The following is an 18678-nucleotide window of genomic DNA, read 5'->3' as shown; positions in this document are numbered from 1 at the left end:
GATGCTATTTATAAATAAAAGGAATACGTTCAATAAAATAATATTTCCGATGGCTATTCCCTATGATTTATGGGATTTATGAGAAAAGCATTGAGTAAATTAGCAAGCTGTCTAATTTGTTGCGTTCACATCGACAGGCAAACATTGTGGCAATCAAAGGAGAATGTTCCTTTCTTCGGGATCGGATCACTTTGTGGAGTCGTCACAGTGGAGCCGCCTTCAATACTCTGCGCGGGAGCGGGAGCGGGTTAACTTAAATTGCTAATACCTGACATTGGAATGTTTTTAGCACTTCAGTTGTGTTTGGACAACAGCAACAATGCCAACTGCAACAGCAACGGCAACGGCAACAAGCTCAAGCGGCAATGACTTGGCCAAAAGCCATTGGCAGTTGTGCTAAGCCGCCACAGAAATGCAGATGCGAATGGCCACGGAGATGGAGATGGAGGCACATCGCACATCCTCCTCTCATGCATTTATGCAGACGGAGCTGCCGCCAGCTTGTCGTCGATTTACCTTCTGCTGCTGCCCCCTTTATTTTTTTTTCTCTCTGCCACCCCGGGATCCTCCGGATTGCCCCTGATCCCCGCCAGCTGCTTAGCAATGCGCATATATTTGCCAAGTGTTCGAATGGCTTTGATCGACGTGGCTGCCTCGCCGGAGGAAGGTGTCTCTCGGTCAGCCGAAAAAGAATAAGAAATGCCATCATCAGCCAGCAGGTGTTGGCTCTGGCTCTGGCTCTGGCTTTATACATATATATATTTATATATGTATATAGGAAAGACAAAAAAAAAAAGAATAAAACCCAAGGCGAAACCAAATCCCAGCCCCCAAAAGCCATCGCCAAATTGATTTGTCAATCGCAGGAACCGCAAACTTGCGCACATTTCGTTGGCATTTGAAAGCCATTTGAATAACATTTCACCCGGCTGAATCTCAAGTTTTAGATATTTCTTTTTCTCTCCCATTTCCCAGAGTTTTCTTTTTGGGAAAGTATCACATTTGACTAGAAGCAGGAACTGATGCTGGTTGCACTTGCCTGCAAGACAGCGATTGAAACAATTACAACGGGGGACTCTTAACCCCGATTGCGTTGAATGTTTGGTTTTTTTCTTTTTTGGCCCAATATTGCCAAAGATATGACCTGAATAAAGTACAGTTTAAGGTGCATTCTATGCAGAGGAAATAATTATAAAATAAGTAACTAAAATTTGTTTTATAATTCTAATAATAAATAAATAGAAATACATATTTCATTACAAATTCATTGCATTTCAATGTTGATCTAAATGTAAAGAGTTTCTTACCTTCTTAATCGATTGAAAGATATATCTGAAAAAAAAAAGAAATATATATATAAATTATCTAAAAAATATATATATTTTTTATAATAGCTTTAACAGTAATAGTAATAGATTAAATTCCATTTTATTAATGGTTACTGATTTAAAATAATTGTTTAACATTTATAGAGCTCTCGAAGAGGTATTTACATATCAAGAGATAACTGAGTTTTACTTTTAATTAAAATAAAATAATAATGAAAATGGTTTAAACAATATGCGATCGGTTAACCAAATGTAAATTATATTTATCCTTTTTTCTGTGCAGTGTTAATGCAGCTGCAAGTTGTCATCGTTGCTGTGGTAGTTGCTGCTGCTGCTGCTGCTGCTGCTGCTGCTGCTGATGTTGCCGTTGTGGTTGCAAGTTGTCGCCGGTCCCTTCGCCAATTTGTTGCCGATGCGACGGCTGATGGCTCAAAAGAGAGAAAGAAAGAGGGGCTTGGCTTGGCTTGGCCCAGGCCATTCTGGCAACAACAGTTGGCAATGGAAGCGCATAAAAACTAATTGATTGGATGCCAAGATGTTAAGCGCATAACGGCAGCAGCAGCAGCGGCAGCAATAGCAGTTGCAGTTGCAGTTGCAATGTCGTCGCCGTGGCAGCCACTCTCCCCGTCTTTCAGCGACTTTTATTCAATTTAAATGCGCTTGCAGCGCCAATTCCGATCCGATCCCGACTCCATTCGCCCCGCCCTGCGCCCCAACCACTTCTCGTAAATTAATTATTTTTTATTAACTTTTCGCTCATTGATGAAATTTTTCAAATATTTCCCCGCATTCCCGCATCGCAAATTTGTCGCATGCAACTTTTACACTGATCGTTTGGCATTTTATTTATTTTCCTTTTTTCGGTTTTGTTTGCAACTTGGATGTGCATAAAGTTTGATGGCAAGTTAATAAAATGATATGGCCGGCGGCGGATATTTGGGATTTTCGAGGAAGTGATAAAGCTCCCAAGAGCTGCAGAACCTTCGATTTCACTTGGTTTGGTCTTAGGGATGAGAAATTTTATAGGAAACAAGAAAAAAGGGTATATTTTCATCCAGTCGAATTGAAAATCAATCATAAATGGGCCATAAATTCATCAATTTCAATTTTTAACAATGTTTGATTCTATAGAAGATAGTTAAAAAGATTCAGCTTGATGATGCTTCTGACTGTAATCGCAATACCATTTTTTACCACTATTTTTATATGATTTTTTCCACAGATCAAAGATTAAAAAGTGCATAACTAAGCCAAAAATGCATTAATGTCAATGCGAAATGCTGTTCTGAGTTTGTTTTTATAATGTTAAAAAATCTGCATACTGAGTTTTACAATTAAAGAATACTACATTTTTGTCAAATTTTGACAATCAAATTGAGTGACAAAATTTCGAAAATAAATTTAAAAAAAAAAAAAATTGTTCACCCAACCATGATTAGATCGATTTGGCTGATGATGCTGATCAAGAATATATATGATTTAAAGGGTCGAAAATGACTCCTTCACTGCGTTTTATGCTACTAAAGTTTTGATAAGTTCTCAAGCATTTACTGTTCTCTTATTAGGCCAGTATTATATTATATGCAATATTTTCATAGCTAAAATATAGAATGTAATTTTGCTTTATATAAATATCGATTTATTGGGTTAATATTACTTATGATTGAAATATTATTTGCTTCAAAATAAATTCGAAACAAACATCAATTCATAAGTTTAATATTGAATTTTGTATGACATTTTTCGTATAATAATCTATGTATATTTTTTTTTACACTCCGCTTTCAAATCGAATCATAGAATCATAACTTTCTTTCCAAAAATCACAGAAATTCTATTTATTAGTATATTATCGATAAATGAAATTTTTTGTTTATATTTATATCGTCATGTTGTGCCATCGCTAATTTTGCAGCTAACGGGAGTGGCTCTGGCGAGGAATATCTTTGCAGTTAATCGCGTCAACTCGTTATCGTGTGACGTTAAAGTTAAATCCACTTCCCTCCCAAAAACGCAGCCGAGCATTTATCAAAAGTTATTGCAAATTAATTGCAATCTGGCCGGCTCAATCTGCGGCATCATCTCGGGGCGATCTGGCCAAGACCGATCCGTCCCGTCGCCTGGCCATGAGTTCAGCTGCATTTGCTGGCTTTTTGGCTTTTTGGCTGCTGCTTACCAAAATTTATTGATGCCTTATTAGCTGATAATCACAAACACACGTCTGGACGGGGACTGCGACTGGAACAGGGAACGGTAAAAAAGTACTCAACTCGCCTGGCATATTAAAGTGCATTAAGATAATTGAAATGGCCAATAAAAAATATTTTCCCTTTTCCAGGCTCAGTCGGTGTCAAGAACTTGTCCAAAGTGTTGAGTATCGCGCTCTGGGCGTTTTCAGTTGCCCAGTTTCGGTTTTTTTGTATTCTGGAGTTTCTTTTTGGGGTCTTTGGGATCGCATCTGAGTTATTTGTGAAGTTGCTTTTTTCTCGGAACTCACTCGCGCTGAAACGTTTTTCAATTTCCACATTTCTCATGCCATGGTCTCTCGGGAGTTTTGATTTAGTGATTATGTGGGCATTATGTATATGAGTTATTAATAAGCTTTCTTCCGATAAGCCAAGCAGTACTCCGCAGTTCATACAATGGGCGGATGGAGGGTCAGACCGGGATTCAAGTGTTTGCTTAAAATGATTTAAGGCGTTGCCCCGGCAGAATCGGGATGTGGCTGAGTCAATCCAGGACATCTGATAATTGTTTTTTTAACGGCTATTCTTTGTTGTGTTTTAAGACAGCCGAGGGATGGCCAGGTCGGATTTCCTGTCTTGGAGAAACTCTGGCTTTATAATTGCCTTGCAACAAAGAAGTTTTCTTGGCATGAGAGAAAGGTACATATATCTAAAGAAAATAAATTAGTTTGCATACCTTTTTTAGGTAACAAATTTTTTAGAAATACTTTAATTAAACCACAGATAAAAGGAATGGAAAATATGTAAACAGGAAAATATTTCTTGAAATTCCTTTCCTTTACAGGGGTTTGTTTTAAAAAGATGTACAGTATAAATAGAGTAAGCAGAAATCAGAACTTTAGTTTTCAATAAGCTGTTGACATGAAAGGACAACTAATCTTTGGTATTCTTCTCCTCGGAGCTCATTTCGGGTTTTCTTTTCCGAATGACCATCAACGAATTATTAATGGCAACTTGGCCGTTGCAAAGCAATTTCCCTATCAAGTTTTCTACGATGTCCTTGATCTCTCCAATCTTCTCATGCCAATATGGGCAGCAAAATGTGGCGGCAGTTTAATATCCAAACGAATAATCCTAACGGCAGCACATTGTTTTCGTGAACCAAATATGTAAGAAATGTTAAAAATTCTCAAACAATTTTCTCATATTTAAATTACTTTTAGCTATGCTATTAAAATATACTTTGGTACACTGGACAAATCAAACCAAAGCGAAATCGGTCAACAACAATTGTTGGTCAATAGAGCTAACGTTGTTATTCATGAAGAATTTGGTATAGTTGGGAGTTTTAACGATATTGCTCTAATTAAACTTCCCATAGATATTGCCTTCAATGAGTACATAAGACCAGTCAAGTTACCCCAAATTGGTATTATCTACCCAACTGAAGCAATTGCCTCTGGTTGGGGATCCATTAGAGGTAAGCTAGACTCACAATTTAAAATCATTTCTAACATATCCAACTAGTTTCAGCTAATGGAACCGATATTTATGACAATAAATTGAGGTACACCCAAATGCAAATCTTATCACACGCTGAATGTTTGGAGCAACATCGGAAAAACTTTATTTTATCCTCAATAATTTGCCTGGCTCCAAGTCAGAACGCACCATGCCGTGGAGATTCGGGAGGACCTCTAACTGTTAGCCATGAAGGAGACATTATCCTTCTTGGCATTACATCTTATGGCTTTACTACAAAGTGCACAGATGAATTTCCTGAAATATATACGAGGGTAGCCTCATATCTCAACTGGATTCATGATAACGCTGGTGCTCACAATTTGGAAGTGTGAAAAATGTTTTAATATATTTTATTAAATCAGAATGCCGATGCATATTTCAAAATAAATGCTCCAGTTCCTTTGAAAATTATTTTAAAGACCCTTCCACCTTGACGAGGCCCATAAATTAGCCCATTTCTCTCTCTTACTCTGGAGAATTACCGCCAGCGTTGGCACCAGGAAGTAAGCGACCTACAAGCGTTTGTTCGGGACTTTCCAGGAATTTTCGAGGCGTAGCAACTGTTTGTGACATGTTTTGATTTGTGTTGTCGACGTTTACGAGCTTGTAACTCTTGCCAAGTCAGGGATTTAGACCTGGACCTGGACCCCTGGACTTGGACTTGGATTTGGATTTGGACCTGGACCTGGAGCTAGGCCAAAGAGACTGGTCGCCACTCACTCGACACAGAATCGAAGTTGTTATCGATGACATTAATAGCGATTGGGGGGCTTTCATCAATTACAAGGCTTTGTTGAGGACCAGCAACCAGCAAGAGCCACATCCACAGCAACATCCACATCCAGCTCGGCCTACGCAGCGAAATTGTAAATTATTACAATGCAAATGATTTCCATATTGTAAATATGATGTGAGTGCTGATAAAGCAGCGGGGCTGGCAAAAGGGAACCGCCTCTGCCTGTTGGCCAAGTTTGTGCAAACAAAAGTTCAACGCATTCAAAGTCAAGGCTTCGAGATGGTCACAGTGGTTCAGAGATGCACTTGAATGCTTACTTCTTTTATTTTTAAACATTTCTATATATGTAGTAATTGGATTTCGGTATGTTATTATATTAGTTGTACTTAGCAAGAAAATTTTGCATAAACCAGTGATTTGCTGAAGCAAAACTTGGGAATTTTTAAGCAACAACTTTTACACCAAAGAAGGATTACTAGAGTATAAAGTATAGGGTATAGAATTGACCTTTTCGTTCTCTAAATTTATATATTACATTTTTCTCTTCAATAACAAGTGCATGTTGTATTCAAATTATAGTATTCATTAGCATTAAAATAATATTTAAATTTGATATTATTTTAATGATAATAAATAATATAATTTGAATTTGATTGATTATATATTCCCCAAAAACTTGCATTCTTTGGTACCAATGTGCAGTTAAAGTAATTTTACCAAGTACCGTTTTGGGCTTGGATCTTGGCCTGGCTTTTGGGCTGGGACTTAAGTTTCGGAACTGGGTTTCTGCGTTTGCATTTTGGCTTTCGGTTTGGCTTTGGGTTTGGGTTTGGGTTTCGGTTTCCTTTGCCGCCTTGACCACGGCCAACTACCACCAACGATCGCCGGCAATCAAGTCAAGAAACCGCGCCGAACTGTATTAACTCTTGTCTCCGGCCAACTGTTGCCCCATTGCCAAGTTTCCAAGTCTCCGAGTTCCCGAGTCTCCGAGTTACCAAGTTGCCGTCTGCCGCTGTCAGTTGGCATCTTCCTGTTTGCACAAACGTCACGTTCGAGTCACGTTTCCAACTGCCATCAATGGGGTGCCCGGGCACTTAGTCTCGCCCATAGCCGCAGTTGATGTTTCCCACAAATTTAAGGCCGCGTCCGCAATTCGCCATTCGTATCTACCTGAGGAGAGTCCGCTGTTTGGGTTCTGCTGGGCGCTGGCGTAACGCAACAATTTCGCAATCACCTGACAATGTGACAGGTAATAGTCGTGTCCAGCACACTAGACATTTGCATACTCATAGGCACGGGCACCGCCGCCGAATAGTCAACTGTGAAGTAATTTCGATGCCAGAGTGCCGGATCGCATCGCCCGATGGTCACCTTCGGTCCGTGTCTGTCTCTGGAGCATACTGTGATAAGTAATTGCATTGCGTTCTCAGCAGAGAGAGAAAATCTTGGCATATATGTATATACATTATCTCAGAGTTTCGAGTTTTATAAACCATCTTTAGAAGGTTCTTGGTTTTAAAATTCATCATATTAACTTGTGACTCAAGGCTGACCTTGTAAGGTCTTTATTTTTCGTAGCCAAACTAAATTGTTTAACATTCCACGTTTAGTTAAGAAGACCCATGACAACTTAGTTATTTTTCAATTATAAAGAAATGCCTTAACTACAAGATAATAACAATGTAAAAGTATATAATTATAAATGTTATCGGTAAACAGAATAATTTCTTGTAGTTCCTTTCCTTTAATAAATAACAAAATCGTAAATTTTGATATAAGGTTTGTTCCAAAGAGATGTACAGTATAAATAGAGTAAGCAGAGCCCAGAACTTTAGTTTTCAATAAGCTGTCGACATGAAAGGACAACTTATCTTTGGTATTCTTCTCCTCGGAGCTCATTTCGGATTTTCTTTTCCGAATGAACATCAAAGAATTATCAATGGCAACTTGGCCGTTGCCAAACAATTTCCCTATCAAGTTTTCTACGATGCCCTTGATCTCTCCAATCTTCAAATGCCTAATTGGGAAGGGATTTGTGGTGGAAGTTTAATATCCAAACGAATAGTCCTGACGGCAGCACATTGTTTTGATACGCCAGAATTTGTAAGAAAGGTTAAAAAATTCTCAAAACATTTTCTTGTACTTAAATTAATTTTAGGTATCCTATTAAAATATACTTTGGTGCTGTGGACATATCGAACCAACGCGAAATCGGTCAACATCAATTGTTGGTCAATCGAGCCAACGTTGTTATTCATGAAGAATATGATAAAGTTAAAATTTATAACGATATTGCTCTAATTAAACTTCCCATAGATATTGCCTTTAATGAGTACATAAGACCAGTCAAGTTACCCCAAATTGGTATTATCTACCCAACTGAAGCAATTGCTTCTGGTTGGGGATCCATTAGAGGTAAGCTAGACTTAAATTTAAAATCATTTCTAACATATCCAACTAGTTTTAGCTAATGGAACCGATATTTATGACTATAAATTAAGGTATTCCCATATGCAAATTTTATCACACGCTGAATGTATGGAGCAACTTCCGGAAAAATTTCCTTTTTCCTCAATAATTTGCCTCGCTCCAAGTCAGAACGCACCATGCCGTGGAGATTCGGGAGGACCTCTAACTGTTAGCCATGAAGGGGACATTGTCCTGCTTGGCATTACATCTTATGGCATTACTAAAAACTGCACAGATGAATTTCCTGAAGTATATACGAGGGTAGCATCATATCTCAACTGGATTCATGATAACGCTGGTGCTCATAATTTGGAAGTGTGAATGAAATATCGTATATCAAAAAATAACTATGTATCCTATCTTGATCCCTTTTTCTCTTTTAAGAAAACATAATATACACTCCTATTATTCCAAATAAATTATCTTACATTTGCAATGATTTCTCCAAGTGTATACCTGCATTCGCTTCACACAATTTGGGCCATTGCCAAGCTAGTATGGCCAGAAAGGAAGGCCAGAGAAGCAAAGTCGAACCGAGGCGAATCCATTCATGAAACGGGGCACCCGCCTAGGAAACCGAACCGACTCGCAGCCATATAAATTGCTGAGATTTCTCTTCCTTTGACTGCCTGCCTGCCTTGTTATTAAAAGTTCAACCCACATGAGAAGCAATTTGCAAACTGTTAGAACGAATAAATAGTTGAGCTGGGAGCAGGGATCTTAGCCGTAAGTGGCACTTGGCCAGGAATTTGATAAGCTCGAAAAAGAGATGCATTTGCACCTGAAGCCGAATTCGAATCCAAGACCCAGTATCAGGTCAGCCTTTTGGAATACAATACCGAAAGTGATTCCTCTCGGCTCAGGAAAAACACTTTGCCCTGCCATTTGGCTTTCTTTTTGCTCTTTCTCTTAACCTTTTTTTCTGCAGGCTTTCTCTGTGTAGAAAAAAAAAAGATGCACTTTCGACCAGATTTATTCCAATGCCAAGCCTTTTTTTTCTGTTTTTTGTTGCTTTGACTCTTCTGCCTTTGACTCTTGGCATGTTTGCTCTTGGCTGATTATTTCACTGATTAAGTTTATGATTCATAAACCAGAAATTTCAATTCAAATGTTCATAGAGGGGAGAAGAGTTGGGAGATTTTAAATAAATTACAAGCCCCACGTTGTAGGCTAATTGTATGCAGAAAGACACCTGTGGGTTGTAACTGCACCTGGGAAAAATAGGTACTAAATAGGCTGAAATTTTGTTAATACTCCAAGATATTTTTAAAAAGGTTACAATTACATTAAATACTTGTTCTAATAAAATACTTTTTTTACTGTTTGTCAACTGAAAGATACAAATGTATCTTTTTCTCTAGGTGTTGGATTTGGGGCTGGGTTCTCCGGATTGCTGAAGCGACAGTTGCAATTTGCAATGCGCTTGTAAGATGCTTTCGCCAATCTTTTAATAAGAATCAAACACTAGACGAGAGAGAATTCAAAACCATTTCTCGTATATGAGCAGTCCCCAAACTTATCGCTGATCGCGCCGGTAGGTAGGCAGCCTAGCCTGGGTTACCTCGGAGAGAGATGGAGATTCGAGGCCTCACAGAGCCTGGTGGTGGGCAGTACACCACACCAGCCTCGACTCCGACTACAAATCCAGGTCCTAGCCAGGCCTAGTCAGATAGCCAGCTTCTTGCCTCATTACAGTTGGCCTGGTCAGCGCTGCTTGGGTATGCCAATCATGCGTTCGGACCTAACTGCAATCCAGATTCAGTTTGCTTTCGGAATAATACTGAGAGAAATTTTCCAGGAAATGGCAAGGGAAAATATTAAGACTAGTTTGTAGATTTAGTTGGGATTTTCCCATAAACAAATGTCTCAGTAAATTCTGCAAAATAACTTGTTTAACTTTTTAAACTGCAAATCAATCTCTTTCTCTAATTGTAATTTGTAGGAAATTTAAGGGGTCATTCCTATTTATTTCAGTGACTTTTTAGCCGTGTTTTCCCTCTGCCAATCCTGGCCCAAACAGAAGTTCTTGTCGCTTGTTCCTGTTAGCTGCTTGTTCGGCGTGGCCATTGAATATTTCAAATCGCAATCAGTTGGCAGGCATCGCGCTCCCCTTGCCCCTTACGCGTTCCCAATCCCTGGGATTCCTGGCTACCGGCGGGTGTACTCACCGCATTAGTTTCAATGCGCTTTAATTTATTAAAATATCAAATTTAAGTACATGCTCTGCGGCGGCTAGAACGAACGAACAGCAGCTCCAAGGTAGCCAATATTTGTGGCAGCTGCAATCGAGATTTGCGGGTGATTAGTGGCGGCTGAAATCGGAGAACCTTTTGGGGTCCGCACTTCCACCAGAAGCCAGTGATAGATGGCTTCTCCTTGTGGGGGCCAAAAGAAATGGAAATTGAATTCAAACTTGACTGGGAAATATTTTCAGGCAAGTCTAAATTAATAAAAGAATTATCTGATGAAGGATTCTGTACTATTTTTATATTTAAAGCGATTTATTAAGTATTTTTAAGCTTAAGAAGCTTTAAACTTACTAAACTTTCGCAGAGTCAAGGCTCAAGGCTTAGCACCTTAACTTGACCCATATTTCTTCTGTATTTATTTTCGATAACCAAGTACTTGTATTAATTAAACCCTAAGGAATACCCTAAAAGGAAAAAATATATATATACACATTGGCAGCACAAAGGAAACATAAATTTTCCATCAAGACACTTTCCTGGCTGACTTGTCTCGGAATTATGCGATATTCAGCCCAGTCCCGATCCTGAACCAGAACGAGAACCGTTAGCATTTGGCTTTTGATGTTCGGCGCACAGAAACATTAACATAAATATGAACGCGAGATAAGTGAGGAACACACCCAGTCAGTACACAGTGTGTGTGTGTGTGTGTGTGTGTACTGATGAGGAATGAAAATTTGCCAAAGGAGTTGAAGTAGGCAGAAGTGGGAGGAACCCCGAGTCGAGCCGAGCTGCAACTTGCCTCATTGACATGCGTTAGACACACGACTGTGCCACACAGCCAGAGCAACTCCCAACAGCAACTAGCAATAGCAAAAGCACAGGGAAAAATATATATTTAAAACACAATTAATATTATTAAATGGATTTTAACAAGGTTTAAGCAGAAACCTCTAAAATTTCCACATATGTTAAAACTAGCTTCGAAAAGCTGACTGAAAGTATAATAACCTGCAGGGTATACATATTTCCATTTATTAGGCCGATATTCTATTCCTACAACCGACAGTTTAAAATACTCATAACTAAGCCAAAAATGCATAAATTTCAATTCGGAAAACTGTTTTGTGCTTGCTTTTAATAGATTAATAAATCTGTATACCCAAATTAAATTTTTAAAATGTTTAAATTTTTGTCCATTTTTCAAATGTCAAGAAGGTCAAAAAATCACTTAAAAAGTCCGAAAAAAATTTAAAAATTTAAATTTCTTTCCTACATGTCTAGAAAGATTCGCCTGTTTATCCTGATCAAGAATATATATGATATATAGGGTCGGAAATGACTCCTTCAGTGAATTGTAAGCTTCTGACTGAATTTTTAATACCCTGCAAGGGTATAAATATTCACATTCTCTTTATATGAAGATTTTTCTATAGTCCGTATCTTAAAAAATTCATAACTTAGCCAAAAAAGCATTAATTTCGATTCGGAGATCTGTTCTGTGCTAGTTTTTAATAGCTTAATAAATCTGCATACATAAAATACATTTTAAAGATATATAAAATTTTGTCAATTTTTCAACATGTGAACAAGGTCAAAAAGTCACTTAAAAAGTTTGAAAAAATTTCAAAAATATAATTTTTGTTTCTTTAAGCCTAGAAAGATTTGCCTGTTGATTCTGATCAAAAATATATATGGATTTATAGGGTCGGAAATGACTTCTTCATTGCGTTTCAAGCCTCTGAATTATAATTTAATACCCTGCAAGATATTCTTTCGGTCTATATTTATCTATTTATTTATATGAAGGTTTTTTACATCTTAAAAAATGCATAACTAAGCCAAAAATGCATTAATTTCGATTCCGAAAGCTGTTCTGTGCTAGTTTTTAATAGGTTAATAAATCTGCATAACTAAATTACATTTTTGAGGTATTAAAATTTTTGTCAATTTTTCAGACTGTTATTTATGTAAAAACCTGTTATAAATTTATGAAAAAATTTCAAAAAACTTAATTTCTTTCGTGTATGCCCAGAAAGATTCTCCTTTTATTGCTGATCAAGAATATATATGGATTATAGGGTCAGAAATGACTCCTTCCCTGTTTTGAAAGCTTCTGACTAAAATGATATGACCCTACAAGGGTATAACCAGAAAAGTACGTTTTTAGTTTAAAGCAATTAAAGTTTATAAGCTTAAAATGTAAAATGTTATTACATTTCATGATAGCAATGGAATTCAAATTATGCTCGTGTTAGGAACCTTAGTATTTATACTAAATAAACATTTCAATTTGGTCAACGATAGATTGCTTCTGAAAAAGGTTCTGAAAGAACTGTACTTCTGCTCCTTAATAAAATCTTTGCTGATTAAGGAATTATATTATTTATAATATAATTAAATTTAATTTAAATTTTTAAATAATTAAACAAATTAGAAAGTTTTTATTTACCAATATATCAATTCAATTTCCCCATTATTATTAAATTATACCATCTTTTGGTTCTGTGTATTAGCAGATACAATGACGATGGGCGCTTTTTTTTTGGGCGTGATGGCGTGTTGTGGGCGTGGCAACAGCATCTGGCCACAAAATCTGAATAGATGATCGTAAACAGAATATTCGTTTAGCGGTCAGAATGCAGGTTTGGCGCTAACAAAGCCCGAAATCCAAAGAATCAACTGATTGCTTGAGGGGAGTGGCTGCTATAAACGCTAGCAACACATTTGACACCGAACGGCAACATGTGGCTGGCAACATTCACAAACAATATTACAATAAATATTAAATTAAAAAAAAAAAAATAGAATATATACAGTAAAATAGCAAACATATTCTATAAATAATTTTAATTTTTCTGGGGTTTTACAAAGCCATGTTTAAGATGAACTACATATGGAGTTCCTTTCAGTCCGTTGGAAACCTTTACTTTCATAAGATTACTTTTAATATTTCCATTTATTCTTAATGTCATTATCTCTATTGATATCTCTGCTTTAGAAAGTAAGTAAATTCTTGCTTTAAATTGTGTTAGAAATATTATTTTAATGTTGCTGCAAAGGCTGACACTCTAGCCAGGTTACAAACTAGCCCTGAGCCCTAAGACTGAGCAAAAGACCAGCGATTTCAAGGTGTGGAGATTGTGGCTTGTGACTGGAGCCAGATTTCCCTCTCTTGGGTTTTTTTTCGGGCAATCAAATGGAGCCTCCTTGATGGTCGACTGCGCCTCGAGATGATGATGTTGCTGATGAGCTCTACGACAATGGGAATGCCTCGTTGTTGTTGCTCTTTTAGTGCAGCAAAGTTGCTCTGTTGCTGTTGCATGTTGCAAAGTTGCTGTTGCCATGTTGCTGTTGCTGTTGCCGTTGCTGTTGGCCGTGGCCGATGTTGATGGGCCAATGTTTCGGTCAGTTGCCGTGCCACCAGCACTCCCTTGGAACCTCCTCCAGCCTTGGCGGCGCGCAATTTATAAAATGTCTTAATTTTTGCGTTGCCATTCCCAGGCAGAAGCAACAACACCAGCCAAAACAACAACATCGGCAATATTCTGGCTAAAAGCGCCGCAGGAAAGCCGCCGTTGTCCGGCTTAAGCATCGGCTCTAGAGATGAGTGCTGACTTGGTACATTTTCTGGGCAGACCAAACACTTGAATTTGTTTATTTTCATTGCCAAATTGCATGGGGATCGTGACACGACACGGGCGCGGCCCATCCCTGGCACGAGCTCGAGAGCCAGACTGCGGCCAGTTGGCTAAAATGACTGACGCTTGATGGCTGTCAGTTTGTCGGTCGGACAACTTGTTGTTGCTGTCGTCGTCATCAATTTTTTGCTGTTGTTGTTACTTTCAGAGCTCTCGCTGGCGATAAATTGCATTTTAAGCGTATTCCCTGGCATTATTATGACTTTATAAACTCTGCGGGCTTTATGCCCTCGCACAATATGCACTTTGCATTTGTTGTACGAAGCTGCTGCAACGCCTTTTTAGCTGCGAGAAAAACCTTGGCCTGGCCCAGCGAGAGGTGTGAGCTATTTTTATATATATTTTGATTGGCAATGATGAAATGCACCATGCAGTTGAGGAGGAGTCCTCCAGCCGTTCTCTGGCCGAAGCTCCCTTTTGTTGGCCACTTCTCCGCTCTTAACAAGATAATTGCTTAATTTGATTAGCAATTGTTGCCGTTGTTAGCCAAGTTTGCTGCCGCTGCCGCTTCGTTTGCCGTTGCTGCTGCTGCTGGCGGGGCGTGCAAATTGCTAACAATTTTGATATTTAAATTATTGAGCCTGTGTAGCAACAACAGCAACATGACAGCTCAATAAACATTCCATCAAGAATGGAGTGTAAAAATCCAATTTTCATAAGTGGCCCAGACAGAGGAGCCAGGGGAGAGCGACTACTGTCCTTAGCCAGCGACTCGTCGTCGTCCTTGCATAAATTAGCAGCTGCAGCTGCAATCGCAAAGTCCATCAGCGGACGGCCTAATTATGAAATGTTATTTTTTATAAGTGAACCTAATTTGTCAATTATTTGGTAGGTAGGCAGCAGGTAAATAATTATTCATAGCAGGGTGTTTGTAGGAATTTCTAAAGGCTTTTAACTCGCTTGGTTAAATGTATATTAACTTGAACGTTTTACCTCCAGCTTATTCTGCGAAATATCTCCCATAAAAACCCCCCCTTGGCCAATCTTCAACTTTCCTTTCTAACAAACTTGTGGCTCGCTCACCTACATTTGGCCAGTCAGATAACTCCCAGCCATATTGTCGGCAATTAAAGGCCTTAAACGACGCTCCACCGTTGAGCGATGAGCTCAAAGGATTGGCAGCGACACTCGAAATGCTGCATTGTCCGTCTGGTTTCTTTTTCCTCGTCTTTGGCCACTTTCGGTCTCGAAGATTGGCGCGGTTACCTTGCCGGACAGCCCTTCACTCCGCCGCTGTTTATTTTCGCCTCTTTTTTTTCTCCCACTGATTAATCACTTTGGCGCGTATAATAAATTAAAAATTTCAGCAATTTTGAAAGTCAATTAATCATCGAGAAGGCACTCTCTGTAGCGGCCGATGTTGCTACCTTTTTTTATGTTGCTGCCGCTGCCGCTGCTGCTGCTGCCGTTGGGCAAGGCATAGACAAGAGGCAACATCTTGGGGCACGGCAGCAACATCAGCGGACATCCAGCAGCAGCAGCAACAAGAGGTAACAGCCACCACCACCATGATGATGATGGCGACTCAAAAATGTCAGGCCATGACTACGCGCTGCACATTTTAGATGATGATGAAGTAGCCGGCAGATCGCTTTAGAGGCAGCAGCAGCTTCTTTGGGGTCCCAGAGTTGCAGAAGAAGTCGAGACTTCTAGAGAGGATCGCCATTTGGAGGTGTGTCCACGGGCCAGCCAGGGAGCCACTCAGCCAGCCAGCAGTACTTTCCTCCTGGCCAAGGCGACATATTCCCCGGCATTTGATAAATGAATGTGAGGGTCAGTTTCGTTTCAGCTCCCGAACAACTTTCGAGATATACGAGCATTTGTCAGATAAAAGTGCAACGCCTTTCCCATTGTCAGCCACCGCCACCGAGTTGGAGTTTGTGTTAGTGATGTGTTTTTATCGATAAGATATATCGAACGAGGAGAGTAATACAAATAATCGTTCATCAATATTTTTAAGTGAACTTTCGGTAGAGAAATATTCATAAATATAGGAAAATCCTATATACATTTAGAGTTGTAGTTTAAAGTTGTTGATTGATTTATAAAACACCCATTAAATATCACAAATATCGACTTTTCAGTCGAGTTTGTTAAATATTTCTCTTCCATCCCTAGCTCACTTCCAAGTTGTGTGTTTGCTTTGAACCATAAAATATATAATGGCCCCTGTGTATCGCAGAAAGCTGCGAGTGTTGAAACTTAAGTTTTAATTTAAGCGATACGAAGGGCGAGACCGACACAGAGTCCGATGCCGTCGCCATCGAATCGTGCACGAAATGAAGCCATTTTCATACTCGTATTTATGAATTTTGCCCCTTATCGAAAAACGCTTCAATTGGCCATCGAGTCGGGGCCGGCAAATTAAATATGGGCAGTCATAAACGATACTGACAGGTCCGCGGGTAGGAGCAGATCCAGATCCAGATTCTGTAGAGGCGCAGAGGCAGAGGATCCGGGAATCGGAGTCCCGGGCTTAGCTGAATTATTAAGGCATCTTTATGGCCAATCTCAATGAGGTGTGAAGTGCAATCGTTGTTGGCCTTTTTATTAATACGCAAAAATATATTTTATTTGTTGTTACTGCGCCTGAGATCACCTCGGATCGCTGCGAATTAAGTTCAGTTTCCCAGCAGCAGGATTTGTGGCCTTTTTTATGGTTCCACTCGGAGGTATGAGTCTTTTATGATATATACTCTCAGAATATTTTCCTTATAGGCTTGATTAGCGTGTCTCGGGATTGCCCATTTAATGACTTAATAAATTCCATATAAAAGTGAGGCTAAAACAGAGTCAAAGTCACTGTTTTCAGTTTAATTTTTTCGGAGAATATAAAGAATTTTTTACAGGTTCTATAAGGAGAGTATTAACTTTTAAGAAGAGGAATAAGATATGCTGGTATGACCTATTAAAATATATGATAGAATATATTTTGAGAATTTATATGCGATTTTTCACATATCTACATAGAAGCTTCTGTCTTAAGGAACCAATTTTCCTTTCGATTTTTCCTCCTGAAGACTGTAAACTTCCCCCTTGGTACCTTATCTTATCCTTTCAATCTGAGCATCGGTCCAATCCCATCTCCGGCTGCATTTCGGCAATAATTCATATTTAAGGCGCTGATCCGCGCTGAGCTGCGAACTCTGAGCATCCCAGGGAGACCCTTGCCTCTGACAGCCGAGGTCGTTCACTTGTCGTCTTAATTAAGTGCGTGCAAAAAGTTGCCGCAACAGATTGCAAAAAAGGAGAGAAAAAAACGAGGTGCTTTTAAGGACATTTTGACTGCGGCGTCGCGGGCTGTCAGTGAAATCCCATAAGCCGACAGCCAAGTTGTTTTATGGCCCACAGAAGGGGGTAAGAGAACACTTAAATGCAGGTCACAGATGCAAATGTGCTGCTGCTGCTGCTCGTGCTGCCAATTATTTATTAACATATTTTCCCATTTGCATTGGCATTTGCATTGGCATTGGCATTGGCATTGGCTTTGGCACTTTGTGCAATTAACAGAAAGCTGTGTTGCCGTTTAATGGCCAACGTTGTCATACGTACACGTGTAGTCTGCTAACGGTTTTAGTGTCTCTTTTTTGTATTCTTTTTGGGAGGCTTTTTCGGGCCTAAACAAATGGTTCAAATGCCGTGACTTCCTGGCCATTTCTTTGCTGCATTTAAATTTGATTTTGGGAATTTCAAATCGAATTTCGACTGCGCCAAGTGCCAAAGTTTGGCAACAGAGGGAAAAAATAATTGTTTGCGAATAATATTTACTCGAAAGGGGAATACTATTGGATATTCTAAAATCAAATATTATAACCATGTAAGCTTTGTGTGATTAAAATCTATTGTTTGTAAAATACAATTTCCCTATTTTCCCCAGATTTCCCTTACAATTTTTCCAACTGTATAGGGACGACGGCGAAATTCACGCCATAAGTAGAATGTGATTTTCTCGCGTTGCCGTTGCTGGTGTTGCCAATGTTGCTGATGTTGCCGATGCTCCTGCTGCTGCTGCGGATGTTGCTGTTGCTGTTGTCGCGTGTTGCCTGGCTTGTTACGGTGCCCAAATATGAGCAACATCACGAGAATCGTGCGATTTGCCTTGCATATATTTTACAATCCCAAAAAACCCAATCGCAGGCCAATCCCAAATCCAAATCCAAATCGCAATCCGCAATTCCAGGCCGACACAAGGCAGGAACATCGCCAAACGTCATTACCAAAGGGGCAGGCAGGAAGACAGGCAGACCTTTCCTCCTCCAGTTTCCCATCTCCACTTGAGTTCGAAATCCAAAACCAAATCCAAGTCGAACTCCAAGCGGGAATCGTAATGAAGTTATTTGTCCTGCGGCCATGTGGAATCAACGCACATATCCTTTTTGGCAATTGCAATGCGCCTGTCGCATAAATCATTTGCCACTCGCATGAAATTGGGCATAAATTTGCTCCACTTTGGAGCTCCAAGGAGACTCGTCGTGTTCTCCCAAAATCTTCTTCATTTTTTTTATACCCTTGCAGGGTATTATAATTTCAGTCAGAAGTTTGCAA

The 18678-nt window shown here is 39.3% G+C and overlaps 2 protein-coding genes across 2 annotated transcripts; both read left to right on the top strand.

Annotated features, from left to right (window-relative positions):
- Window positions 1-4381: 4381 nt before the first annotated feature.
- Window positions 4382-5449, top strand: LOC110184717 (trypsin-1-like). The gene is made up of 3 exons (XM_020953336.2): window positions 4382-4683; window positions 4738-4994; window positions 5042-5449. The coding sequence occupies exons 1-3, from the start codon at window positions 4436-4438 to the stop codon at window positions 5368-5370; spliced, it is 834 nt and encodes a 277-aa protein (XP_020808995.2). The 5' UTR covers window positions 4382-4435; the 3' UTR covers window positions 5371-5449.
- A 2176-nt stretch (window positions 5450-7625) lies between these two features.
- On the top strand, window positions 7626-8579 carry LOC110184715 (brachyurin-like). Its single transcript, XM_086838797.1, has 3 exons — window positions 7626-7876; window positions 7933-8189; window positions 8236-8579. The coding sequence occupies exons 1-3, from the start codon at window positions 7629-7631 to the stop codon at window positions 8562-8564; spliced, it is 834 nt and encodes a 277-aa protein (XP_086694923.1). The 5' UTR covers window positions 7626-7628; the 3' UTR covers window positions 8565-8579.
- The last annotated feature ends 10099 nt before the right edge of the window (window positions 8580-18678 follow it).

Source organism: Drosophila serrata, unplaced genomic scaffold (genome assembly GCF_035046125.1).
Source record: "Drosophila serrata isolate PLE 108 unplaced genomic scaffold, ASM3504612v1 contig_359, whole genome shotgun sequence".
Taxonomy (NCBI): Eukaryota; Metazoa; Arthropoda; class Insecta; order Diptera; family Drosophilidae; genus Drosophila; species Drosophila serrata.
Note: the sequence above shows the minus strand (reverse complement) of the source record. Positions and strands in the feature narration are given on the sequence as shown.

What these genes read in the sequence shown, in the direction of transcription:
- LOC110184717 (XM_020953336.2), top strand. Translation starts at nt 4,436, where the DNA reads ATGAAAGGACAACTAATCTTTGGTATTCTTCTCCTCGGAGCTCATTTC. An exon ending in TGTTTTCGTGAACCAAATAT is followed by an intron (nt 4,684 to 4,737) that starts GTAAGAAATGTT and finishes AATTACTTTTAG; the next exon opens with CTATGCTATTAAAATATACT. An exon ending in TGGTTGGGGATCCATTAGAG is followed by an intron (nt 4,995 to 5,041) that starts GTAAGCTAGACT and finishes ATATCCAACTAG; the next exon opens with TTTCAGCTAATGGAACCGAT.
- LOC110184715 (XM_086838797.1), top strand. Translation starts at nt 7,629, where the DNA reads ATGAAAGGACAACTTATCTTTGGTATTCTTCTCCTCGGAGCTCATTTC. An exon ending in TGTTTTGATACGCCAGAATT is followed by an intron (nt 7,877 to 7,932) that starts TGTAAGAAAGGT and finishes AATTAATTTTAG; the next exon opens with GTATCCTATTAAAATATACT. An exon ending in TGGTTGGGGATCCATTAGAG is followed by an intron (nt 8,190 to 8,235) that starts GTAAGCTAGACT and finishes ATATCCAACTAG; the next exon opens with TTTTAGCTAATGGAACCGAT.